General features: G+C 44.2%; 3 protein-coding genes across 4 annotated transcripts in view; 1 reads left to right on the plus strand and 2 right to left on the minus strand.

The window, feature by feature from the left end:
* ENTPD5 (ectonucleoside triphosphate diphosphohydrolase 5 (inactive)) overlaps nt 1–103 on the minus strand; it is a 37568-nt gene extending 37465 nt beyond the window's left edge. Inside the window, exon 1 of one of the 2 annotated variants that reach the window (XM_048855974.2) lies at nt 1–103. The gene's annotated coding sequence lies outside the window, so the exon portion shown is untranslated. The other variant, XM_048855973.2, reaches the window with a different exon arrangement.
* Nucleotides 94–18705, plus strand: BBOF1 (basal body orientation factor 1). The gene is made up of 12 exons (XM_075129770.1): nt 94–226; nt 466–715; nt 1833–1898; nt 2951–3094; nt 4525–4605; nt 5029–5099; nt 5520–5664; nt 6110–6603; nt 7572–7676; nt 9680–9754; nt 12776–12930; nt 13137–18705. Exons 1-11 carry the CDS (start codon nt 195–197, stop codon nt 12894–12896), a joined length of 1584 nt encoding a protein of 527 aa, XP_074985871.1. The 5' UTR covers nt 94–194; the 3' UTR covers nt 12897–12930; nt 13137–18705.
* Nucleotides 13494–26824, minus strand: part of ALDH6A1 (aldehyde dehydrogenase 6 family member A1) — an 18020-nt gene continuing 4689 nt past the window's right edge. The window contains exons 3-12 of the mRNA XM_048855962.2: nt 24560–24634; nt 22820–22981; nt 22117–22195; nt 21253–21555; nt 19658–19779; nt 19206–19395; nt 17393–17574; nt 15768–15947; nt 15427–15525; nt 13494–15125 (exon numbers count right to left, since the gene is read on the minus strand). Coding sequence (XP_048711919.2) covers nt 15021–15125; nt 15427–15525; nt 15768–15947; nt 17393–17574; nt 19206–19395; nt 19658–19779; nt 21253–21555; nt 22117–22195; nt 22820–22981; nt 24560–24634 — 1497 coding nt within the window. The 3' untranslated portion in view covers nt 13494–15020. The remainder of the gene's footprint in view (nt 15126–15426; nt 15526–15767; nt 15948–17392; nt 17575–19205; nt 19396–19657; nt 19780–21252; nt 21556–22116; nt 22196–22819; nt 22982–24559; nt 24635–26824) is intronic.

Consider the following 26824-nt stretch of genomic DNA (forward strand, 5'->3'; position numbering starts at 1 on the left):
CGCCTCGCCGGTGCGCTCGGGACCCCACATTTCGCCGGTGCCGCGTCAGCATCACGGTCGCATACTTATCTCGTCACTAGTCCCCGCCTTCTAGTCTCCATAGCAACAGGTCGCCGCGAGCGCTTGTCACAAAGATTCCAAAGAGACAGATCCGTGCTGCGAACCGCCGGCCGCAAGTCCCCGCCGGGGCCACGATGCGAAAGGGGAAAGGCGCGAAGCGCGGGAGGTAACTGGCTAGCGAGGGAAGTGGAGAGATGAGGGGGCAGGTAACCAGGGTAACGGGGGAAGTGAGAGAGCAGAGAGGGGAGGGGTGGGGGAATAGGGAGATAATGAGGCAGGTAGCCAGGCAATGGGGATGGGGAGGGCAGAGGGAGGAGAGTGCAGGGAGAGTCCTTGGCCATGGGGTCCCAGCAGGATGGGAGTTCCAGGGGCCTCGTACCCACGTGCCTCAGCTTTTCCTCACAGGGCGAAGAAGGGGGCCAAGGCTGAGTCGAAGGTAGATAAGGAGTCTGAGGCTGAGCGGGCCAAGGCCAATGCGGCGCTATGGGAAGCTCGGCTACAGGTGACTGAGATCTCCCGGGCCGAGTATCGGAAGGCTGCACGTGTGCTGGCCAGGAACAATGAGGAGCTGGCATGGCAGCAGCACCGTCTGGAGAAGGACACAGTTGAGGTGATCAGCTTTCTCAAGAAACAGGATGTGGAGAAAGAAGAGCAGGTATGTGCAGAGAACCAAGAAACCTGTCCACCACTCCCTGCACCCCTTTGAGCATCCACACCAAAGGTGGCAGTGTGTAGCAGCCTTCAGGCCCATGGATGTCTTGACAGCAGGTTCAGAGGGAGATGCAGACTCTCCACAGTGTCATCAGCAAATGTGAGGTGACCATAGGACCTGCTGCTCATGGTGCACATGCAGCTCCTAATGCAGCACAGAACCTTTTGAAGCAGCTGATGGAACAAATCAAAAATAGCTCACAGGTAGTATCATCTTCTATATACCATAGATATTCTGCACATGCTCCAGGCAGCTCTGACAGTCATTGTGGGAAAGGTGCAACAATCTGCCAGTCCCACTATGCTTTTGGCGGATGCTGTAATCAGACAGGATGAGCTGAGCACATCCAAAACTGGGTGTTTGGTGTGGATGATGTGCATCTTTGCAGTTTTCAATGGATCATTTTCACTGGAGCAAGCTGCAATTTTCTAGTTTGGAAATATAGACAAGTTTCCTAGTGAAAGTGTAACTGGATCCAGAGTTGCCCAAATATTAAAACAGTTGTACAGTGTTAATGAGTTATCTTCTCTGCATTAGACCACCTTTGGCAGGACCAGCAATAATCAGCCCCTTCTGACACCTGCAGACCATTTTTTAAATATGTGAAGTCAAAGCTAGATGCACAGGAGTGTTTTTACATCTGTGTAACATTGTTCTGAGTTTCTCCAATATCAGCCACAATGATCCCCTGTTGACACTTATAACTGTTCCTTCAGTAAGAGAGAGTGGGCAGGTCTAAGAGCCTCAACTCCAAACCTACAGTACAAGAAGCGGGGGACCGATTCTGGACTCCCATTGTGGCGCCATATGCTGCTGTAGTGGCATAATGGGGACTGCAGTGGCCTATGAGGAATTCTGCCAACACAGAATCAGTGTAGGGTCAGTGTACACAGCCCTACACTGCCTCCCCATAGTCCCCACTTAAATCTTATAAATGAGAGGCATTTTATGTGTTTCTGTAGCTTTCTTGATGTGATCCCATAAAGAAGCTTGAGGCGGGGTAAACAAATGGGGGAGAGTTTTCCCCCAATGATGGTTTCTCTATTTTCATCTTGTGCAGATTGCAAAACTGAAGCAACAGCTGGCAGATTTGAAGCAGCAGGCCCAAGAAGAGAATGAGAAAGTGGTGAGTGAACTTTTCTCTTTTCCCTCAGAACGAGGCCTTCACAGCAGACTGAGCAGTCGTTTTGGTTCTAGTAAGATGAGCAAGCTAGAAAGAGTTGATATGCAGTAAAGGTTTTGAGGTAAACCTCTGGCATGAGAAAAAAACCTGCAAAAGAAAAGTGGGGTGGGGACTATACAAGGCCTTTCTAGCTGTGAGTGTGGTTTGCTATCTCAGATACCAGTAATAATACCTATAGATAAGGTGTGGGCAGAGATACAACAGAAACATGTCCAATTTGCAGACTACAGAAGTCTGCTATTCCCCACCCTTAAGCAATAAATTGCATGAGGTAGGCTCTTCAAGGACCTCTTAGAATCATAGAATCATAGAATATCAGGGTTGGAAGGGACCCCAGAAGGTCATCTAGTCCAACCCCCTGCTCGAAGCAGGACCAATTCCCAGTTAAATCATCCCAGCCAGGGCTTTGTCAAGCCTGACCTTAAAAACCTCTAAGGAAGGAGATTCTACCACCTCCCTAGGTAACGCATTCCAGTGTTTCACCACCCTCATAGTGAAAAAGTTTTTCCTAATATCCAATCTAAACCTCCCCCACTGCAACTTGAGACCATTACTCCTCGTTCTGTCATCTGCTACCATTGAGAACAGTCTAGAGCCATCCTCTTTGGAACCCCCTTTCAGGTAGTTGAAAGCAGCTATCAAATCCCCCCTCATTCTTCTCTTCTGCAGGCTAAACAATCCCAGCTCCCTCAGCCTCTCCTCCTCTTGCCCATCCATCCCTAAAAATAACAAGGCACAGAACAGCCTGGGTATTGACATATTATTAAAAGATAGTTCTAAACATAACATTTCTTTCTAGGCCTCCTCTTTTGCTGGTAATTTGATTCTGCCCAACTTGTTGCTTTTCCTTCTAGTGATAAGTCTCATTAATTTAGTGACTTTTTAAAATTCTGCACATCAAGGTTCTTAATTTTTCTTGGCTGTACATTTCCTGCAGTGATATTGTTGAATGGTTGTGACTTGTTCCCTTCTTGATTAGAATTTCTGATTTGCAGGCAGAACATTATTCTGCGCAGTTGAAAGATCTGGAGGAGAAATTCAGCAAAAAAGCAAGAGAAATTGGCTTAATTCAGTTGGAACTGAAAACAGTAAAAGAATTTCGCAAGAAGAAAGCACATATGGAGAAGGAACTGGAAGATGTAAGTTTGTCATAAGTGTTAATTTTGGATGTTTTAGTGGCCTGAAAGCAATACTAACACAATCTAATTTAAAACTGATAATTTGACATGGTAACCTGTACTTGTACTAACTACATGCTCCACAGGACTTTGTCTGTAATGACTTATAGGAGAAGTGATACTGCCACCTTTATGGCAGGGTGAGTGACTCATATGGAAAGAATATCAGATGCACCTGGCTGATTTATTAGACTGTTTACTGCAACCAGGGCTTACTGTGAGTGTAGAAAGCACTATATTGGTCAGACTTACATGTTCCTGAACTAGAATATAGTTTGCGGGGGACCATATAAAGTCAGCACTATTTGACCTAAAAAGAATCTGCATGTTTTTTGAACTTGGCTGGTTAGTACAGGAATAATTTCCAACTTCAGCGAGGTGGTGGCTTCTTCAATTGCTGCTGCCCCAGCACAAAAAATGGACAGATTGCTTCTAAAAGGTCTATTCTAGGCTCAATACTGAGGACAAATGCAACAAATGGTCAATCTGCAAATGTCTTGAGAAAAATATAAGGCCAAATCCAAGACCTATAATAAAGCATCTAGTACTTGTAGTGATTTTTATCCATAGATCTCAAAGCAGTTTACAGAAGTGAGTTTGGATTGCAAACATTTGACTCATACCCTTCTGCACGAGGCCAGGATTGCAGGGCTTGGGATCCAGTCAATTTATATACCAGAAGGGGCTTACACCTCCTTTAAGAATATGTACAGAAGACCTAGTATTTGGGCTATACGTACCATAGGGTTTATAAATGATATAACATGATTTCTCAATACCCAGTTCAATAGGCAGGTGGAATGCAGTGATTGTCTTATCTCTTGACACAAGTAAGTCACTTAGATTGTAAATTATTTAGGGCAGAGACTATCATTTGCTATGTGTCTATATAGGGCCTTGCACAATGGAGCCCTGATCCATGATTGGAACCTCTTTGGTGCCACAATACAAATAATAAATAAATTTTTAGAAGTAAGGTATGAAATACACCTTTCTGCAGAATTTTCTCGAAGAAATTGGGGCACAGGATTTTGGATAGCACAGATGACTGAATGAGTAGAAAGAATGTAACTAGCTGTGTGAGACTGGGGAGAGTTTTACAAGGGCCTGTACCGTGTTCTATATATTTATTAACAAACTAGTGGAAAGTATGCTAATGAAGCTTGACAATGATTTAAAAATAGGACAGCTGGTAAACTATGAAAGAGAAGGAAAGTGTAACGTGACTAAAGAGAAGTAGAGAAGAGGCAGAGATTATGCAAGGAGCTGATAAGGTCCTGAGAAGTACAAGACAAAAACTGGGAGATGCCTCTCCAGAGAGTTTCATCTACATGTTTATCTACAAGGCTGAAATACAGCACCATTGTTAAAAGGATATTTTTAAATCATAGATAAAAGAGAATATGAGAATCTCAAACAGGGAACATCAGGAGACTCTTGGAAGGCTGGAGAACAGGTTCATTGAAGAAAAGGTACAGTGCCTTACAAAGGATTTAGGAATCCCATATTAGAACAATGTGACTTTCCCTATTGACCAAGGTTTGAGTTGCTTTGGCTGTTATTTGATGAACATTTTACAATCATCAGTGCTTGTAAAAAAATACAATAAGATGATGTGGCAATTGGGTACAGCTTTCCAGGAAAAGTCACAAGGGCATCAGGATCCCTGAGGGGCCATATCACTACTTAGTCCCCACTCCCACAGGGAGGTGGTTTCAGTGTCCCCAAGGGCTCCATATCACTGCTCACTCCCTCTCTTCCTCTAGGATACAGGGTTGTATCAGTGGCCAGTTTAATCCCATGTATGTGATTTTAGAAAAATGCTTTGTGTCTGATTTTGTCTTTAGTACCACATAGTCTCAGTCTGTATTTAAGTAGCTTTTTCTCCCCTTCAGCAACTACTAGAAAGAGAGGCTGAGAAGAAGATAGTAATGCTGGCAGAGAGAGCCCACCATGAGGCCATTGTGTAAGCCATTTGCGTTATCTATTCCCCAGTTACAATGAGGAGTCAGAAAGCCACTGTAACTCTTGGTCTTACAGATAACTGCCAGGCAGCCAACACTACTGTATACAGCAGGGACTCTTTGTGGGAAAATGTGTAAGGGCCTTTGGCTGCATCTATATTACTTTCACAATTTAAATGCAGGCCCCATCACCATCCGGTCATCTCTACCATAAAACTCATTTCGGCTCCAGTCCAGATACTGTCTCTGTGACACTTCCATGATCCCCCCTCTTCTGGACCACCTCTGGTGCTGGAAGCAAAGCTGTCTCAGTTGCAGCCCTATAAACAAATTCTTTCTCTGAAATTAGAGTACTGATTTTAATATAGGAAGACCCAAAAGGCTGTGATGTCACCTCTTGTGTTTTGTTTCGCCTTCTCCAGGCAGTTAGACAGCACTGGGAGAGCAGTGTTTAAGGAGAATGTTCGTCTTCAGGAGGCTCTTGCTTATCACCTGAAGGAGGCACAGGAGCTAAAAAAAATCAAGAAGCAGCTAGAAGAGGACAAAGCTTTTCTTCTGCAGGAAAAGGTTCCTGCTCTGATTTCTATTCTATTTCATTCTTCCCTAGGAAGGGGCCCTTGAAATCCAAATTCTGGATACAGATGCAAGATCTTTGGGACTAGCGCCTTTCCAGTCAGACCCATCCTCAGTCTGCTGGATTTTGGAGCTATCTTAAGAGACATGAGGCTCTTATTCTGTCCTTTTAATTGTGAAGGAGAAAATAGAAAACGTTTCCTATGGTGCCCCTCTAAGAAGAGTTCAGTGTGTACAATGGGGAGTGTGCAGATCAGACACTCTTCAACTTGCTTCTCTTGCAGGCAGAGCCCTGACCCAGATTACTACTTGCTTTCCAGCATGGAAGTGCCGGAGTATCTATCAGTCTGATGTAACCCATGTGCTGTTATTGTTGAAAGAGTTCTGAGGTTCAGGGTGACCAAGATAAGAGTCTAAATAATTTTCTCTTGTCCTTTAGGAAACCAATGAGAATTTGGTTCAGGAAAAGGTCCAGCAAGTCACTCTGCAGAAAGCACAGATAAAAGCACTTCAGCACAAGGTAGAGAGACTGGAGGTGGCACTAGGTCACATGACCCAAGAATTTGAAACAGAAATTCAGAAGACACGGCATCAGGCTTTAGTTCAAAACCAGGCAGGCATGGTAGAGATCAACAAGCTGCAGCAGCTGCTGGAGATGAAGGACCGGGAGATGAATCGAGTGAAGAAACTGGCCAAGAACATCCTGGATGAGAGGAGTGAGGTGGAAAGTTTCTTCCTAGAAGCTCTGGAACAGGTGAAGCGTGAGATTGTGTCCAGCAGGAAGTGCTACAAGCAGGTGGCCCAAGCTGCCTATCAGAAGAAAATGATGGAGGCATTTGCAGGGAAGGAAGAGTACCCCAAAATCAGAACGTTTAACAGCAACGCTCACAGCACAAATAGTGTGTACAAGGACCTGCAGGAGGCAGAGAAATGGTACATGTAATTAAACAGCAGATATTTAGTGTCCATCTCCCTGGCTCATAGAAATGAAACCTAAATCTTAAAAATCCCTGTGTAGTAACAATACCCAGATTAGTAATCTCTGTGGAGGCTGCTGTGATGGGAGGGGAGGAAAGAAGTTCAGCATTGGAGGGGAGGCTGCAGACCCAACTGTTCAGAGTAGGGAACTTCAGGACTGACTGCTGCTGCAGACCTGGCAGAAAACAATAGAAGGGACAACGTTAACACTGAATCCTAAAAATGACAATTAAATGCCAACACTGTTATTTATTTAATTGCTGATCATTTTAATGTGCTTTTCTTGCAACCTCTGTCTCCCTTGCCTCCCTGTGAACCAAAAGCCTCAGTTGCACACCTCCCTTGATATCTTCTCAAATGCAGTTCTTCATTGTCAATACAAAAATCTGTGGCACAATGAAAACTGAAAAAGGGGCAACTGTATAAAATAAATAAAATAAATGTCAAAATCAATAACACAGGAGCTACTGTACTGATTGTTTTATACCTTTTTAAATTTAATTCAATAAAAGCCTCTGATTTTGAAATTTATCTGAAGATGCCACAAAATTTCCAGAATGTCCATCAGACTGCAGCAGAATCTAGGTAATTTGCCATAGAATTTAGGTACAATTTTGTGCAGACTACATGTGGCCTTTCTTAGAGATAAAAGCTCTGTATTTTATTCTTGATTAAAACCTGTGGAATTTAAAGAGGTGGGGAAGATTGATCAAGGTGTATAGTCCATCTCCTGCCAATGCAGGGTTCTTTTTTGCTTACATATCATTGACCAGCTGAGTGAAACGTAGGAAATTCAGAGCTATGATTGAAAATCCTTTCGGTGTTTTCTCTGTTCAGAAAAAGGGAGATTTTATGCTGGATGGTAAGAGTTTTGTTTGGTCTTATTCTTCTAATACATTGATCTGCTCTCTGATGTTTTGCAGGACAAATATCCAGCAAGGGAAGGTTGATATTGGCCAGTTGACATGGGAGCAGAAGGAATGTGTTCTGAGGTTACTCTTTGCAAGAATGAATGGCCTGGAGCGACGGTAATGCTCTGTTTCTATGGTAGTAAATGTTCACAGAGGTCTTCCTGTTGTGGAATCCAGGGTGATTGCTTGGATTCCCCCATTCTAGAGCTAATGCTGAACCTGTTCTGAGCAGTAATTGTGCAGGCTGAGGGAAAGATATTCCAGCTCAATTTGGAGAACGGAATTTTAGCTAATTTTAGTCTGATTCTAGGTTGAGCTACTAGGTCTTCATGTGTAGTTCTGGATACCTCTGAAGAGGAAGAAAAGTTAGCTGTAGTAGTGAAGGGGACAGAAAGTGGTGCTAGAATCTAGACCGGGGATCAGCAACCTTTGGCATGAGGCCCATCAGGGAAATCCGCTGGCAGGCCGGGACGGTTTATTTACCTGCAGCATCCGCAGGTTCGGCCGATCGCAGATCCCACTGGCTGCGGTTTGCCGTTTCAGGCCAATGGGGGCTGTGGGAAGCGGCGGCCAGCACATCCCTTGGCCTACGCCACTTCCCGCAGCTCCCATTGGCGTGGAACGGTGAACTGTGGCCAGTGGGAGCTGCAATCAGCCGAACCTGTGGATGCTGCAAGTAAACAAACCATCCTGGCCTGCCAGCGGATTTCCCTGATGGGCTGCATGCCAAAAGTTGCCGATCTCTGTTCTAGACCAATGAAATGGGATTAATTTTATTCACAGTTCTTAACTGATTCCTGCTTATCTTTAGCAAGTGAACATAAAGAGATAATTTGTCCAGTTAATGACAGAAGTGTCCCATACACAGAATGAAATCTGTCTTTATCTTTGCCACAGACAAAGCAATTTGACCAATCATAAAAAAGTTAAAACTGAGTTGAAATTTTCACAAACTGGCCATTAAAATTGTACTCACAATATAGCTCATGTTGCTATGTGCATGCAGAATTTGTGAACATAGTTTTAGAAGCCTCTTTGAAAACTTGATTCACAAACTGGAAACTGAAAGGTTAAGCAACGTAAACTATGCTTGCATGTATTAAAAAATATACAGGAGATCTCAAATACTAATCTAAAATGCTATATGTGCAATGAGGGAGTGTAAAGGTTGAGGTGGGAATAGTAACTCTTACACTTTGAGTGTGTTTGTTGAAATTCTCAGCCTTAGTGTTACATTCATGGAAGTTTTGACAATTTTGTTTTGTTTTTACAGTAGAGATTAAAAACATATAACTATATAAAATATATAAAAATATTCCTGTGTGTGCATGGTAACTAAAAAGTGACACTGATCAATCCCATTTCATTGTCCAAACTGAGAGGGAAACTCATGACAAAAAAAGCCCCAACAAACAGCATTAGTAGGAATACAGTTGGATGCTATATTAGAAATGTGTTCACTTTTAATAATCTTACATATAGCAGAGTTTTGTAGGGTCATGTCCAATTAATGTATTTCATGTAGGGAAAACACTATGTTCTACTCACTTTTCATGCTTTGCCCACAAACTGGAATTGGAAGACCAAAATCTGACATTTAAACTTCATTTTCTGTTGTTTTCGACTAAGATAAGCTTAATATTAGATATATCATCTGCTAGGGGAATCTGTTTGTTCCCTGTGAATCAGAAGGGGAATGGACTTGATGAGCTAATCACTGAGTCATGGTCACTTAAGTTAGAAATTGAATTAATGTCCAGAGTGGCTAAATAGGCGGGGGGATAATCTAGGCTCTATAAATAAAGAGTTGAACAGCCATCCCCTGTATGCCTGTAGTTAGAACTGAGCGGCAGAGCAGAAACTTGCTGTAACCCCTGAACTCTGCATTTCTGTGTCTCTCTCAATCACTCCTTACTGTAGCAGGAGGACTTCAGCAGCAAAACTCAAGTTCCATTGTCTAGATTAAATTAAAGCACACCTAGCACCAGACTAGCACTTCCTGCTGCTATTCATCTTCGCTGAGGTAGTGAGGAAGAGAGATAGGTATGGCATAGAGAGAAGCCTCTTAGTACACGTTACACTTAATCCATATTTCTCCTGCCTTTGTTTCCTTCTCACAGGAAACGCAAACACGTTTTGGTCCCTTCAGCTCCAGCTGCTGTTACTCCTACTTCTGAAGAAAGAAACAAAGCTAGGTAAGATAGTACATTTTTATAGCACTCTGCCTAGGTACTTCTGCAGCCTCCATTAACACAATACCCAAGCACCTCCGACATATTTAAAAACAGAAATATAGTCATCTTTCCCTTCCATCTGTCCCAGCATGAAAGAGAAATACTTTGCTTAGTATGAAGGTTCTTGTTTGCTTGTTTATGCTGGTGTGTGTGCACGTGAAGACATGTTTGAGGGAAATTTAAATTGAAAAGATTAATTTTGCTTTTAGTTCTGAATGTGTAGTCTATAGTCATTCCTATCTCTTCTGTTTGTGAGTTCCAGCATCTAGGTCCAGCAGCTCCATTATGTCTCCTGCACTCAGAAGCTTCCCCTAGTCAACAGCTTCATTATTCTTGGACAACATAGTTGTTGTAAGAGGTCATGTTTGCACAGGGAGAGGCAATTACTCAGTTAGCACCGAGAGCTTTGAATATCAGTAGAAAGGCCTTGAGCTAGATTCTCCTTTCAGGAGAGAGCTATTGAAGAGAGTGGAATCCCAAGATTAAGTGTTCAGTGACCTGTGCTGCTAAACAGATGGATTTCTGTGATCGGTACCAGTTAATGCTTTTTCAAAGTGTGTGAACTTGTTCCTACATATATAATGAATAGCAGCTAGCAAGGCTGGAGGTTACAGATGCCTAGTCTGTGTGTGATGGGATGGGTTTCAATCTTCTGCCTGGTTTGAATGACACTTTAGTCCCATTGTGCCTGCTATCTTGGTAAAAGCACCTCATGGCAGGTGTCTTATTTAAATATAGACACCCTATCTCTCTAATATTCTGTCTTCCTCTCTCTTCCTCAGTTCAGCTATCACTGCCTGGATAGCAGAGATAGGAATCAGTCCTATTTACGTCTGGAGCCTGGTTGTTCATAGGTGCAGACTCTGATACAACCACACACCTAGCTGAATTGTTATTCTCCAAGGCATGGGGTATATAACATCATATGGCATAAGCTCTGAGGAGTGTGGGTGTATGGTGCATTGTCACTAACTGCTGCAAGTGTGCCACATGTTGTGGAGGTAGCACACACTGTCCCCTGGAACTTACACTCTAATATTGGCATACACAAGATAACCAGATAAAATTCACAAATAGGAGCACTGACTTATTTCCTTTAGGGCAAGACCCCTAGCACTTTGCAAGGAGACCGCGTGGCTCTTTGGCATAAAGAGGGGCATGAGTCCCAAGTGTGAGGACTGGCATGGGAGAGGGCACAAAGAAGAAAGTAGGAATCAGCAAATGAGCCAGTTAAGAAGGTGACTTGGCAGGAGTATAGGCAGCAACACTTCTCCTTCCCCAGCCAGTTGTTTCATCAACCTGCTGAATGTTGTCATTTAACCATGATTGTACACTCCTCTGGGGCAGAGACTATCTCTTTACTACTTTTGTGAAACCCCCAGCACATTGGGGCCCCAAGCAGGGGGGCCTTTAAGCACAACTGTAATTCAAATAATAAAAAGAATAGGGATGAAAGCAGGAGTACAGGTGGAGGATTGGAGGAGAATCTTACACAGGATGTGGAAGGTAAAAAAAAAAATAGCAAAAAGAGATCAGTGCATTTATTGTTTATATTGCAATAGCACCTAGATGCCTCATTCAGAAATGAGGCCCTTTGTGCCTGGCACTGTACAAACAGATAGAAAAACAATGAGTAGCTTGAGTTTAAAATGGAGGTTAAGAAAAGACAGGGCAATAGCAATAAGATAAGGCAAATACATGAGTCAATGCTAGGCTCAATTTGATCTGACAAAATTAATTTTGTTTTTTTTTAAAACTTCTATTTTTCCTCTGTGATTTTGTTTAAAACCTTCACCTATTTCCTTTTTAATTTAAAAAGTGTCTACCCTTAAAAACATTTAAACAGATTCCCTTGAATGCAAGTGAGGATTTTAGAGATGGCATTTGGTGTAGAGCAGCAGGTTGGAAAAAGTGAGATATGCGGTTGCCCTACAGTAGAATCTCAAGCGTTGCAGACACCTCACAAATGGAGGTTGTTCGTAACTCTGAAATGTTCTTAACTCTGAACAAGATGTTATGGGATGGTTCCTCAGGGTGGACTGCTTGGAGTGGGGGCGCACAGCAGTGCCTGCAAATCGCAGTCTTCACCTCCTACCTGTAAGTGGCTGCCTGGCGAGTGGGGACAGAGAGCTGGTTCTAGCCCCCTGGCTGCAAGGGTGATGAGTGTGGCACCCTGGAGCACTTCTACATCAGTAGGCACGCAGTGCTGGCTGTGGCCCTTTAAAACTGAGCTGCTCCTCTAAAGCGCAGCAAGCAGGCAGGAGCTCAGGCTCCAGCAGCTCGCTCTCCAGGCCAGGTTCCAGCAACAGCTTGGTTTGCTGCTCTCTGGGCTTGGACTGAGCTTGCAAGCTTAGAGGGAGTAGGAAAGGACAGCACCCTTGGCTCACAGGAAAGCAGGGAGCTGCTCCTGTTCTGCCTACTCAGGGGCTCATAGTTGTGCCTGTGAACCTCAGCATCTTCACCTCCTACCTGTAAGTGGCTGCCCCCCTTGTGGCAAGTAAGTGGTGGGGACAGGTATGCCCGAGGTGCTTACCTTTAAGATGCAATACAGGAAAAGTACAGTATTTGCTGGGTTTTGGGGGTTTTTTTTTTTGGTTTGTTTCTGCTGCTGCCTGATTGCTTAATTCCAGTTCTACACGGCAGCTGGCTGACAGGTCAGTTTGTAACTCTGGTGTTCATATCATATCTTTGAGGTTCTACTGTATTCAACGTAAGAGGTAACCTGGATGTTAACAAAGATGTTCTTGGCATGGGAAAGGATGGATTTTGAGTTTGTAAAGGAAGGAGCTGACAGGATTTGGTAAGAGCCTGAATGGGGTGGGAGAAGAGAGGAGCCTGATTGATAAGGGAAGAAAATGGAGAATTGAAGGAAAAGGCTTACATCTTATTAGAGGTCACTGTTTAACCCCTTCCCTCCTCACCATGTATGGGTGAACAGCAGCATGTTATTGCTGATTCATCTGCAATGCTTTACCTCTGCAGCACTGAAAACATTGCTCCTAGCCTGACCTTCATCACGCAGCAGGTCCCAGTATCAGAGCCCTCTCCTCATGAAGCAATCCTTCCAGATATTGAGATGGTAACATCACAGACAGCAGAGTAAGGTGGCTGTAGACTCTGACTGAACAAGATGTAAGGTAATGATGGTTACTGTCTCATCTGCACCTTTTCTTCTGGGACTCTTGTGTAAGTGGAATGATGTGACAGCTGTGAAATCTTTAATATCCCCATTTTATTGTGGTGTTGGTTTGGCTTTCATTTGAAACCAGCCTGTAAATTAATTTTATATACACGTTTAAGGTTTTGTCTTCTAAAATAAAAAAATCTTTTATTCTTCCCCTAGCTCAACTTATGTAGGTGGGTAGGGTTTCCCCAGCTGCCCACTGGAATCTGGGCTAGAGGCTGGATGGCACAAAAGGTGTGTCACTGCATTCTGATGAAGATCTCTTTCTGCTCTGGAGGAAATGTTCTGTATGAGGATAAAGAGCATTTGGAATGAAGTGATATGTACGTGGAACCAGCAACAGTCTTCCTTGCAGCAGTGAGCTCTGTGTAGAAGGAGGTGGGGACTTGGATCCAAGCAGATTTAGTAACAGGATCAATGGCGCAGCTGACCCCAAGAGGCAAATCAACATTATATCCAGACAAGGTCTTATTAAAAAAAAAAAAACCAAAACCAAACCCCCCAAAAGGTCATTAATTGAAGAAATGCATTAGCAATTTTTATTCATAATCAAATTGCAGAAATATGAGCATTTCCCTCTAGGATATAACAGAACCTGAGAGAAAATACACAAATATTAATGGCACCACAGCAGTTGTATTGAAGTCTGGCAGCTGTCAGTTACAAAAGGCATCTTTACCAGAAGGCAGGATACATAGTGTTCACATTCAGTTTGTTCAATTAGACCAATGAATCATGATTAGAATCAGTTTAATAGCATGATTTTCCTCAGGTGCACGAAGCAACTTTCTGCAAGTCCCTGCCACTTACAGCAGATTCCAAGTGAAGCCAAAATAAAGTCCCCTTAATCCTACCCCATCCCAAGACCTTTCCTTAACTACTCCATGGCTGCATGAGTCACCAACTCAAACCCAATCCTCCCCACCCACCCAGAGGATAGAACCCCAGACCTCCAGTTGCAAAGACCTTTATTACATAGGCTAACAGAACCTCCTTACCTGTCACTAGTATTAGGGCCTGCAGTCACTAAAAGATGCACACACGCACACGTGCAGGTGTGACAGTGAATCAAGCAGTGGGCAACAGCAGCATAGACATATGACAATCAGGAAGAGAAACCAAAAGACTGAGATTGGTTGCTTTCTGAGGAAGGTAATGCCTTCTTTCTGCCAATTCCATCCTGTCTCAGAGAGCTTGAACACCACCAGCCAGGAGTGGACATAACATGTGCTTCTGCTTCCATGGTCACAGGGAACGTAGGCACACAGTTGCTATCATAATAAGCATCACCCTGCAAGTGGTTTCAGTTAACAGTCAGAGCTGAGAACTAACAGGAGTTGTCAGGATACATACATGATGGGGATCAAAGTTTCCAACCAGAGCAAGGTAGGGTAGGATTCACTCTACACTCAGGAATCTCCTTGATCCTCAGTCAAGCATCCCAGTAGACCTCCCTGTAAAACTCTTAAAGCAGCCAGTTCCCAAGTGTCAGACCCGTCAAAACTGTTCAGTGGGTATGGGGTTAAACTCTCCAGAACTTCAGAGACACACTCAAACTTACTACCTGCCCGTAATGGAAAAGCCACTTCTCTGCAACAGGGAGAGTTCCTCAGAGTGAGGTGGAATCAGAATCTTGGACCAGAGAGGGAAGTGGAGAAAGCTGCAGCACCGAGTCAGTGGGACTAAAGACAGATATAGTGGAAAATGGAGCCTGTGCAAGTTCAGTTTGAAGGGTTCGTTGCGGGGAGGGGGGAGAAAGAGAACTTGTGCCCAGGCTTGTCATCTGACCTGTCGCTAAAGGAGAGTTTTTCCTCTGGGGAGAAACTGAGCTCAATTAGCTGAAAATTGCTGAGAGCATCAGAAAACTTAGATTGTGCGTTACATGAGGAGCCTCCCTGATTTGTTTGGAAATAGAGGTCTTAAGGAGAGCTGAGCTTTCTATTCCCAGGGAAATAGGGAATAGAAGCAGTCAGGACACAGCTGGAAGAAGTCTGCAGCACAGAAGGTGAAGGGCACCATGGATGGTACCCCTGTAAAAGCTAGTTAGTTTCCCATGGTTGGCATAACTACAGCAGGCTTGGTAACTGTGGCATCTTCCTCTTTCCACTGAGAGATGATGGTCCTCAGCTGTGTATAGAACTGCACCCCCTGAAGGAAGTGAGAGAAACAAGGGTTGTACATTTGGCCTTGGGACTCCTGCAGGCTTCCCACTATACCCTCAGAGTACAAAGATTTCCACCACGGGAGCTGCCAATAGCTTCTCGGCCCTTCCCACCATCCTGAGGTCTCTGCCCCAGCAATAAAGCACGTTGCTCAATTCTCCCTCCATTCACAAGTCTCCACCTTGTTAATGCAACCTGGTGGTCTCTTCCCTCACCTCCACCTGGCTTCCTGCACTAGGTTCACAGAGCAGCAAAAACACAATGTGTTTCCTAGTTTGATGAGTTACCTGTTTGCCATAGAAATTGGTGTCTCCTCTGAAAGAAGCACGAGAGCCAGTGAAGGAGAACATGGGCAGAGGCACTGGTATTGGAACATTTACACCCACCTAAATCAGAGTAAAGACACCACATTAATAGAAGAAACAAGTACCAGACTATAGCCACAACAGAACAGCCTCATATTTCTCTTCCCTGGAAAGATACTAGATCCAGTTTCCTTAAATATGAGATAATAGTATGTTACACCTTAAGACAGAAATCAGAAGCCAGGGCTAGATGGGTGTCTCATTTACATGGCAAGCACTGATGGGAATAATTCTACTCTATACATTATCCTATGGATACAAACCTGCCCCACGTCCACCAAGTGGGAGTATTTCCTAGCGGTGGCACCATTGGTGGTGAAGATTGCAGTTCCATTTCCATAGGGATTCCTGTTCACTATCTCAATTGCTTCATCAAGAGTGTCTGCTTCCAGAACCACGAGAACTGGCCCAAAGATTTCCTCCTTATAGCAGGTCATGCTTGGCTGCCAAGGCAGAAACAGCAGAAAACAAAACTTATGTTAGGGAAATGCCACAGCCCCCCCCAAAGCAGAGACCCCCCCCCACAAATCAAACCCTCAGAGCATTCCCATCATCACTCACCATCCTTCAATTCACTGGACATCATCCTGCATAGAATCACAGAATTGTAGGACTGGAAGGGACCTCAAGAGGTCATTTAGTTCAGTCCCCTGCACTCATGGCAGGACTAAGTATTACCTAGGCCATCCCTCCCCCTTGAAACAACCTTTTATGTACTTGAAAAGGTATGTCCACTCTCTCAGGCTTCACTTCTCCAAACTAAACAAAACCAATTTTTTTCAATTTTCCCTCATAGGTCGTGTTTTCTAGACCTTTAATAATTTTTGTTGCTCTTCTCTAGACTTTCTCCAATTTATCCACATCTTTCCTGAAATGTGGCAACTAGAACTGAACACAATACTCCAGTTGAGACCTAATCAGCACAGAGTAGCGTGGAAGAATTACTTTTCATGTCTTACTTACAACATTCCTGCTAATACATCCCAGAATTATGGTCAAATTTTTTTAAAACTGTTCACTCATTTAACTTGTGATCCACTATGACCCGCCCTAATCCCTTTCTGCAGTACTCCTTCCAAAGATTCCTAGGGCAGTCATTTTCCATTTTGCATGTTCCTTCCTAAGTGAAGTATTTTGCATTTGTCCTTGTTGAATTTGCATGCCCCACTGTCCCTCATGTCCTAGTGGCTACCAACCCCAATGCCATGCCCTGCCATCTGTCACGCCCAACTATCACATCCATTGCCTGCTCTCAGTCAAGTGACAAACCTACTCTTTGGACTGAGGGCTGATCAAGGGGTCTAGATTCAATTAGGACTGGTTTGCTTCTGTTTCTGTAACTCCTGGCTTTCCATCCTCCCAGCCTGGGTGACCAGATCACTATAACTTGACACACATCTTGCCTGCTAGTCAACCCCATTGCACCCTACCCGCCATCCCTCTCCCTTGCACTCTCACATTGTCTACAACTCTCCCACTGTCATTCCAAACCACCAATTTCTTATGTAGGAGCTGGAGGTTTGGCAATTAATTGTCTGCATCACCCCATTCACACTCTTCTACCTTCCTACCTCCCAGTTTCCCAGCTTCATCTGCATACATCTCTCAGTCCAGTCACAGACCACTTATCACTCTCCCATCCAGATTTCAGGATATACTGAGGTTGGAACCTTAACCATTCTACCCTGCCCAATTAACACATGCAACATCCATAAGTGCTTAAATGCACACACTGAACCAGCAGTCTGCCATCTAGCCTATCAAGGCTGATAAGCCCACTGGGTCATTGCCAGCTGTGTTGGGAAGACCACAAGTGCCACCCTTTCCACTGAACCTATGATATACTTTATTCCTCTGCATCCAGTGACCAGCTCATTGACTAGCTCACCTGGACTTTAGCAAGGATGGTTGGTCCAACAAAGTTGCCTCTCTCATAACCCTTCACTTTGATGTCTCGTCCATCCAGAAGGAGGGCAGCTCCTTCCTTCACTCCACACTCAATCAGGTGGCAGACTCGCTCCTTAGCCTGGGGGGTGATCAAGGGCCCCAGATCTGCTCCTGGTTGGTCTCCTTTGAAGTACAGAAGCAGGGGAAGGTTTGAATTGTGATGGTTTCATCTTCAAAGAGAACAACCAACAACTACCTTCCCAGCAAAGATACAAGAATTCTAAAATTAAGTAGCCGAGGAACACAAAACTCAAACACACAGAACCAAGAGGCCCTGAACTCCAAACCCATAGGGGAGCCCCAAACCAACAGAAAAGCCCCAGGCTTCCAAAACAGAGAGAGAGAAGTCCCCACGCCCAAAACACACAGAGCTGACAGTTGCTGTGCTGAGTTCTGTAATTCTGAAGCTCTTGAAAATTTTGCAAAAGCCTTCTTGAACCATAGAAGGGAAAAGGTAACAAAAGGTCATCTTGTCCTGTATATGCTACATATGACAGCTGCTAAAAACAAGCATAAAATGGAGTCAAAGAGGAACTGAGTTTGGTTAGTCTGCAGTACTGCCAATCTCAAGAGATTAAAAACCATGAGTTGGATCCTGAAATATCATGAAATTGGCCTCAGAAACCATGAGATTTAAAACATATCATGAAGACTTTTTGTTTTTAGTCTGTCTTTTGACTTTTTAAACTCCCCTGTACTCCATGTATTTGAGATAATTTGATGGGTTTTTTTAAAAATCAATCTTTAATGCACATATGCCTTTAACTGGCTGCTCAAATGGAGACTCAGTGTATGCTGGAGGGCCACAAACATATTTAAGAACTAGAATAGAGAAGATGCAAGTCTTAGTTTTAGTTAAGCTAGTCCTAAATAGCAAGAGACTCATTTCAATATAACTGTAATGCTTCTGTTAATGATGTCTCATTAATAGGATGGTCGTCTTAAAAGTATCTCTTCAAAAATAGGAGATAGGTGGAGGGAAGGCATCTATGCTGGCAGGAAAGAGGGGGAGTACTTATGTTAAGGTATTTTACAGGCATAATATAACTCAATAGAGAGCTTTATAGTGTGATAAAGTTAAAAATAAAATATGATGGAAAAACCTAATTCACACATAGTTAGAAATACATTGTACAAGGCCTATAAATGGAGCTGGAAAATGAACATCCAAGAAATGCAAAGTAATCTATGTATCAAGATTTTCAATTATTTTTCAATAAAGATGTATGTGAATGGCAAAGATCTTTACACCAACTACCTTTGTTTGTTTCTTTGTTGTTTACATCAACTACAAAATCCAACAGCAGATTGACTTGTCCCCCCAGAAAGAGAGATGCTTCCACCTGAAGGGCTTTACTAAATGCAAATTGAAAGAAAGGGGAACGTTCCTAGAATAAAAGTCTGTTAATGTAATAAGCGGGGTTGCTACGTTAAAGGCAGGGCTGAGTCCTTTTACACAAAACCCCAAACCCACAGTTATAAACTGCCTGATGTTGTGAAAGTAAAACTAGAGTTCTAGTAACACAGTCAAGCCCTCCTTCACAACAGATCCCCCCAGCACTCCAACCATGTGGTGCTGAATCCAGACCTCTGTCACACACCCACAGAGCCTCCAAGCAGGCAGTCTTCCAGGCCCCACCTCCATGCACCAAACCCATGTAGCCAAGACCTCACAGTCACGCACTGCAATGTACCAGATACACAAACACACACAAGCCAGGTGCTTAATCTGAAGCTACCAAACAGATTTGTACCTGCATTAACTCGCAGGTTCTTGGCTCTCTCCACCAGTTCTGGAAGCCATTTCTTTGCCTCTCCCACTAATACGGCTGTAGACAGGGCCATGCAGCGTTGGCCAGCTGCTCCAAAAGCAGCTCCAACAAGCTGATTCAAGGTGTTCTCCTTATTGGCATCAGGCATCACCACACCATGGTTCTTGGCTCCCTAAAATACAAGACATGTATACAATCTCAAACTGCTAAATACACCTGGCCCACCTTCTTCCAGCTCCGCAGTGACAACTTCATATTATAGCTGATACTGAGCTGCTATCATCCTGGTAGAAAGGGAAGCTTAATCTCTCTCAGCACATCCAACTGCCTAAATTCAAGTCAGTCCCAGACGCTGAATGGAAAAGGTCTTAAGTATGTATACAAGGGAATAGCAGCCTGTAGGCTGAAATCTCTGCTACATTGAGGTGCATTACCATGTTGGATTGGACTCTCTTGCCGTTCCGGGATCCTCTTTCATAGATGTACTCTCCAGCCTGATTGGAGCCCACGAAGCTGATTGCCTTGATATCCGGATGGTCACAAATAAAATTCACAGCTTCAAAAAGGAAATAGCTCATTATATGCTGGGACTCTAACACTCCTCTCCAGAGTGTTCAAGGCCGGAAGGGACCGTTTTAATCAAATGGTCCCTTCCGGCCTTCTACCCCTATCCCCACAATGTCCATCCCTCTACTACCCACAGCCCAAGCACCCACATTCCTGCCCCTCTGTGTACCACCATTCCAGGGATTCCACTGCTGCCCATTCCCTCTCCCTCTGCTCACTCTCCAGTACTTGAACCCCTATCCCTGTTCACCTACCTGGCTCCCCAATCCTCATCACTCTGTTCCCACAGCACTCACATCCCAGCTCCTCCACCCACCTTGGCCTCTGCCCTTCTGGCACTTGAATCCCAGCCACCTTCTCCCACTCCAGTCCCTTCCTCACACTGGAGTTCACAGAACTCCTTATCCTTTATATCTTGATGTTCTTCCAGCTCCAGAACTGTGTTAAGGAAAAGTTAGCACATGTGACTCCATTTTGGTTTGGGGCCCACCATTGTTTAAATGCCAGCACATCATACACCAGGAGGAGTGATCCTTAGATACTGAATCCCTGTGAAAATCCTCCTCCTTGTCTCCAGCCTGCCTTGACTCCCAGTATCTGGTTTTTGTTAGTCTCTAACTCCCTGTCTCTTGGCCTTGATGTGAGGCCTCCCATCCTGATAATAAAAGTTACTGATGCATGGCTTTAGGACCATGCTGTGTAATTAACACACTGGTATAGCACGAGGAATGCACCAAGCAGGGATAGGTGGTAGATAAGACAAGGGTTTGTTTATTGGCTAAGGTTTCCGATGCACGAGGGCAACATGCTTTGCTAAAAAGTATATAACCTTTGTATAATCTGTATTCAGGGTCCCCTCCTGGCTAGCAGGGAGGCACCACGCTCGAGCGTAATAAACGTTGTGTCTTTTGGGAACTCTGCAGTTGTGGACTTTGTTTCTGTGCCTCAGCCTAGATTTGAACTGTGCGTGTCCCACCAGGTGTAATTCGCAGCACTGGTGTGCGTGTCCCACCAGGTGTAATTCGCAACAACTGCCAGAACCCTTCTTACTTTTTAACCAGCCAAAATCTGTCAAACTGGGTGCTTAAAGTTAGGCTCCTAAATCCATATTTAGGCGCCGAGGGTGGTATTTTCAGATGTGCCTAAGTGACTTAGGAGTACAAATACACTAAGTCAATGGTACTTGTGTTCCTAAGTCACTTGGACACTTTGAAAAGACCATCCTAGGAATCGAAATGTACATCCAGATTTAAATGTTGTCCACCCTCTCTCTTTAAAGGTTTCTCTATCGTCCTGCACCAGCCTTGCACTTCCCTGGATCCCCCTTGTCCCACCTTCCCCAAACACCATGCTGGTCCATAACAGTGGAAACCCCAACATCTCTATGCCTCCCCTCAAAGCACACGTGCCCCAACACACCCTCACACTCTGTAGCCATATCAGCAGACTAGTCTGAGTTTACCTTCATGTTGCCCATGGATGATGTTCAGAGTCCCATCAGGGGCACCAGTGTCTTGTAATAGCTTAGCAAGGAACATAAGTGCTCCTGGCACACGCTCTGATGGCTTCATCAAGAAGGTGTTTCCACAAACCATGGCCATGGGGAACATCCAGAGAGGAATCATGGCTGGGAAATTGAATGGTGCAATCCCTGCACACACTCCCAGAGGCAGGCGAAAGGTGTAAGTGTCCATGTCCTTAGTGATGGAGGGCAGGGTCTCTCCCAGCATGAGAGATGTCACGCTACAGGCGTGCTCAACCACCTCTGCAGCAGAAAGGGTGATATGCCGAAGAGTGAGCTCCTACCACTCAGCCTCAAAACTGCCTTCTCTACAATGCCACAATGCAATTCTCTCTTCCTGCATCTTTCCCCAAACCTGCAGCTCCCATGCACCATGAACACTCCCTGCATCGCCAAGCACAGTAAATGGATTCTTTCCTCAGTGCATTCAATGTTCACATGACAGGAGCCCTGAGTGAGGTTAACAAAACACTCCCAGTGCAAGAAGCACAGGGGTACCAATCCCAGCAGAGACTTTATCTCAGCCATTTCTGCACACGGAACAGACCCACCCATCAAAAGCCATTTGGAGTCAGTATAACATGCAGGGAGAGAAAGTGGGCTGCAACTTTAAAATGGGGCAAGGAAAATGGACCTTTTCCACCTGCAGTTTCTAAGGTATAGACAAGGCCATCCCTCTACCCTCATGTGAAGGCTCTGAAGGGGGCTACTTTCTTGTGTTCTAGAGCTCCTGTTGCTCATTGGACTTTTATCCTGCCCATAGCTTCTGAAACCCCCGTATAGTGGGAGGAGCCAGCAGCTTACGGAGGCCTCGGAATACGTCTCCCTCAGCATCAGCCAAGGTCTTTCCTTGCTCCAAAGTGATGAGTTTGGCAACTTCTTTCTGGAAATTTAAAAAAAAAAAAAAAAAGTGTGGAAAAAAAGGGCCAACCAGCACAAGTGGGAGGTGGTGGCAGAATAGGCTGTTCCACAGATAGCCAAATACCACAATGAATGGACCAACACTACCCAATTTGCTACTTCTTAGTATGAGTCACTGTACGTGTGAAGCCAACAACCTACAGAAAGGGAATGTTTTAATTAGGACAACTGGAATTGTAGGGCCGGTCTGAATCCTATGGCATCACAGCCAAGCAATCTGGGGACATAGAACAGGAGACTGCAAAGCCCTAGAGAGAACAACTCTTGCAGCTATTTCTCCCTTTTGCTTTCACGGACTCCATTAAACCTCAGGACAACTTGGAACAGCACTTGGTGTAAGATAAAATGCAAACAACAATCTGCCCGTACCTCTATCCACAGGCAACACTGCCCCCTTTGCCCCCATGGGTCTGAAAAGCACCACACCATCCCTCCTGTGGCACGAGGAATACCACCCCCATTCAGCTCACAAACCCAGGCAGCACGGCCCCGCCATGAGCCCAGGAAACAGTACTCAAGCCTGCCCAACCTGGGCTACTGGCATGCACTCAGCGACAACCATTGAGGACAGCAATAAGGGTCTCACCAGGTTGTCCTTGATGAGCTGCTGGTAACGCAGCAAGATTTGCTGGCGGCTCAGAACAGATGTCTCTGACCAGTTCCGAAAAGCTTTTTTGCATGAAGTCACAGCTGCCTCCATCTCGCTCTGTGTGGCCTTTGGGACACGACCAACCACCTCGTTTGTGGCCTGATGGAACAACCAATTACATCAAAACTCATCCTCTTCATGCCATCTTCCTCAGCCATTCAATGCCCCTTTCACATCCCTGATCTGATATCCTTCTAAAATGAAACCATACTTACATGATTCCCCTGATGTCAGGGAAAAACTCCTCCCCTCACACACTTGGAGGGCACAGCTTCAACTAGAGTTGAGTGCTCAGCACCTCTGAAAAACAAGCTGTAGGTGTCTCAAGTTGGACACCCAGAAAACTAACAGTTAGTGACCACCTCTGAACCTTTTGGTTTAAGGGACTTGCCTAACAGCGACTGTAGCAGAGTCAGGGATGAAACCCATTTTCTCTGGGTTCAGTATCAGTCAGTGCTTTAACTACAAGATTCTTTTTGCTTCCTGTATCTCTCAGCCTCTTCACCACACATCTGCTGTGCATAAGACGGGATCCTATGGACAGCAGTCTCTTTCTATATAACAGTCTTTTTCTATGCCTCGTCTGCTGTTCCTCTTGTGCCCTAAAGGAGGCACAGGTCCTTTGGAAAAATCAGTAAGTGATTATGAAGTTAAGTACTATATCATAATTAATATGGAAAACCATATTTCTAGCATTTCCTATCTTTTGAGAGCTTGTTTTAGCAACCTTAACATTCTTTTAATTTAGATTTTTTTAAAATCTGCCTTGACATAGCCGAGATCATCAGTTACATCATTCAGAGAGACATCTGCAAAATAAAGATAAGTAACTGTTCAGAGCAAGAGGAGAAATAAAACAAGAAAGCGAGTAGCCTTGCAAAGGGTGAATCTCCTCACTAGATATAATGAGTTTAGCTGGCTGAGCCAACTTTGCTGAATGAGTCTCATTGTTCTGATCACTATCAAGAACAATATGTAAAAATAATAACTATAAATGTCAAAATGGGGCTCCACACAGAAAAGTCCAAGAACCCACTGTCTAGACACCTGCTGCAAGAGTCAGGCAGGATCCCCCTCCATGCAATCTCAATTGCATCTGTTCCCCAGAGACAGACAGACAGAAATTAATTTAACAAAATCTATGAGTTCTGAGACCAGACTCATAAAGCAGTTGCATCCAACGTGGTACTTTATGCCAAATTCACTGGAATTTCACAGCTTAAAGATGGCAGCTCCATCAAAAGAGGGGAAAAGAACCTCAGATTCCAGCCAGGATTCTCTCCTCCCCCTTGGAGGGGAGGTGGGGTCTACACCAGTCTCTGCCAGGAGTTTACATTCAGGCTTACATCAAATCACATAAGTCCAGTCCTACACTTCTATGATTCTATGACAGAAACCATTTACTAACTTGATGTACTAGTCACAGAGCTCCTCCAGTGTTCAAAGAGCGGAAACAGAGGCCTAAGTCTCCTCTCGGAGACCTACTATATAGGGGAGAGAAGGCAGCATTCATCATTTCTACTGGGTCTGGCATTAACCTTGAGAAGGCAGTTGACCCCTAAGAAGGCAGTTGCAAGGAAGTCACACTCCCTGCATCTCCCCAAGTGACTTCAGTGAGGAGCAACCCCTTCCTGACCACAGCGAGGGCCCACACAGCAGCAGAGGTATTTCACTTACTGGGTTATGGATATTGATCCATTCGGTAGTTTTGGATTCAACAAACTTCCCATCAATGAAGAGTTTGGTGGCTGGCTGCAGAAGACAAAGCACAAGTTAGTGGGTAGTGTTTCTGCCTCCCTTTTGTGCCGAGACACCTTACAGAAGCGGCTACTAGCACCACCTATTTTTAATGTTGCCTGACATTTCCCATTTAAAAGACCCTGTGTTCAGTTGCTTATAACTTTGGCAGACTTCAACCGTTTAAGCTGGAATCTTCTATACTAGGCGTCTTTCTCAAGGGTGAATTTTTTGGGAAAATTTCAAATACTGGCAAATTTTTCTTTAAAAAACTCTAGCACCTGAAAACTTTGGAGCAAAGACTTGAAATTTGGCAGGGAGATCGCCTTTGTGTTACGGACATAAGAATGGCCACACTGGGTCAGACCAAAGGTCCACCTAGCCCAGTATCCTGTCTTCCAACAGTGGCCAATGCCAGGTGCCCCAGAGGGAACAAACAGGAAAAATAATCACCAAGCGATCCATCCCCTGTCGCCCATTCCCAGCTTCTGGCAAAACAGAGGCTAGGGACACCATCCCTGTCCATCCTGGACAATAGCCATTGATGGACCTATCCTCCATGAACTTATCAAGCTCTTTTTTGAACCCTGTTATAGACTTAGCCTTCACAACATCCTCTGGCAAGGAGTTCCACAGGTTGACTGTGCGTTGTGTGAAAAAATACTTCCTTTTGTTTGTTATAAACCTGCTGCCTATTAATTTCATTTGGTGACTCCTAGTTCTTGTGTTATGAGGAGTAAATAACACTTTCTTATTTACTTTCTCCACAGCAGTCATGATTTTATACATGTCTTTTGCTGTCCCCATGCAAATCCACCCCATTTTGGGGGGAAAAAAATCCCAATTTGCACATGCTCAGTAGGGACTTCAGTTGTAACAGCTAGAATCTCCAAAGATTCCCTCCTCATTGAACATGCTCCATCCCCTCACTGCTCTTATGAGTGACCAGGTTGCACATGTGACATCCCCACAAAGCGTGTTCCCTCCAGTGCAGGGGTATATCTGGATTTTCTCTGCAATAACTAGGGCTGTCAATTAATCACAGTTAATACATGCAATTAATGCAAAACAAACGAACCAGATTAAAAAAATAGTCGCAATTAATCGTAGTTTTAATTGCACTGTTAAACAATAATAAAATACAAATTTAAATTCATTTAACGTATTTTTGGATGTTATTCTACATTTTCAAATATACTGATTTCAATTACAACATAGAATACAAAGTGCACAGTGCTCACTTTATATTATTATTTTTGATTACTAATGTTTGCCCTGTAAAAAGATAAAAGAGCCTGCAATGGAACCCAAGCCTTTTGAGTCTCACCGTTCCTCAGTGGTCAGCAAATATCTGTGAAACTCATTAGCAAAGTGTGTCTCTCATCCCCCTCTAGTGCTGGGCCACTAGAGGATGACAACTTACTATTGCCATCAGTTACTCCATTAAGTGAAGTGACTGAGGTCTGTGTAGTGGATCTAAAGGTTCCAACCCAGCTAATGACCCATGAGGGTGTCAATATGATGCCACATGATGGAATTTCTGTTTTTTGTTTTTTTTTTCCCAATTTGCTTTTTTAAGAGCTAGGAAATTAAACACAAAAAACTACATTAAAAGAAGATTATTTAAGTTACAAAGTCAAGAAATCAAAAGTTGGGAAATGCCAGAATTAAGGCTGCCTGTGCAACTTGAATTCAGCCCTTTGTGTGTCTTCATTATGGTACAGCCTTCAGGTACATCACCATCATTTTTTTACCCCACAGGACCCTTACCTTGTTCAGTGGACAGGATGGACCTATTCTGGTGATGAATCAGGGTTGGGTATTAAAGGGCACTCTTGTCTGTAGGGCCCCTGCCTTATTTGTTGCAGAAGTTGGAAAATTTATACTGAATGAGGCAGGGGACTGCAGGAAGAGTAGGACTGTCTCATGGTTAAGACGGCTGAATGCTGCCCATCCCTGTCTCTGCCACAGAGTTCTTCTGTGAGTCATTTAAACCAAACTTTTTACATGTAGTCACTAGTTGTACGTTCCTCAGATTCTGGGTGCCTGACTTAAGACCTTAGCATCTGATCTGCAGAAGTGCCAAGCACTGAGCTGAAAATGACGTCAAGGGGAGTTATGCTTTGAACATATAATGTTCTATATAATGCTAACTACTCTGAAAAAATCAGCTTTTAGTCTCTCTTTGCCTTAGTTTCTTCATCT

The sequence above is a fragment of the Caretta caretta genome, chromosome 6, assembly GCF_965140235.1.
Source record: "Caretta caretta isolate rCarCar2 chromosome 6, rCarCar1.hap1, whole genome shotgun sequence".
NCBI classification, from domain to species: domain Eukaryota; kingdom Metazoa; phylum Chordata; order Testudines; family Cheloniidae; genus Caretta; species Caretta caretta.

Excerpts from the sequence above, each read along its gene's own strand:
- BBOF1 (XM_075129770.1), top strand. The coding sequence starts at position 195 with ATGCGAAAGGGGAAAGGCGCGAAGCGCGGGAG. Across the intron at positions 1,899-2,950 it reads AAGAAGAGAATGAGAAAGTG|GCAGAACATTATTCTGCGCA; the intron begins GTGAGTGAACTT and ends TCTGATTTGCAG. Across the intron at positions 9,755-12,775 it reads GAAGAAAGAAACAAAGCTAG|CACTGAAAACATTGCTCCTA; the intron begins GTAAGATAGTAC and ends TTACCTCTGCAG.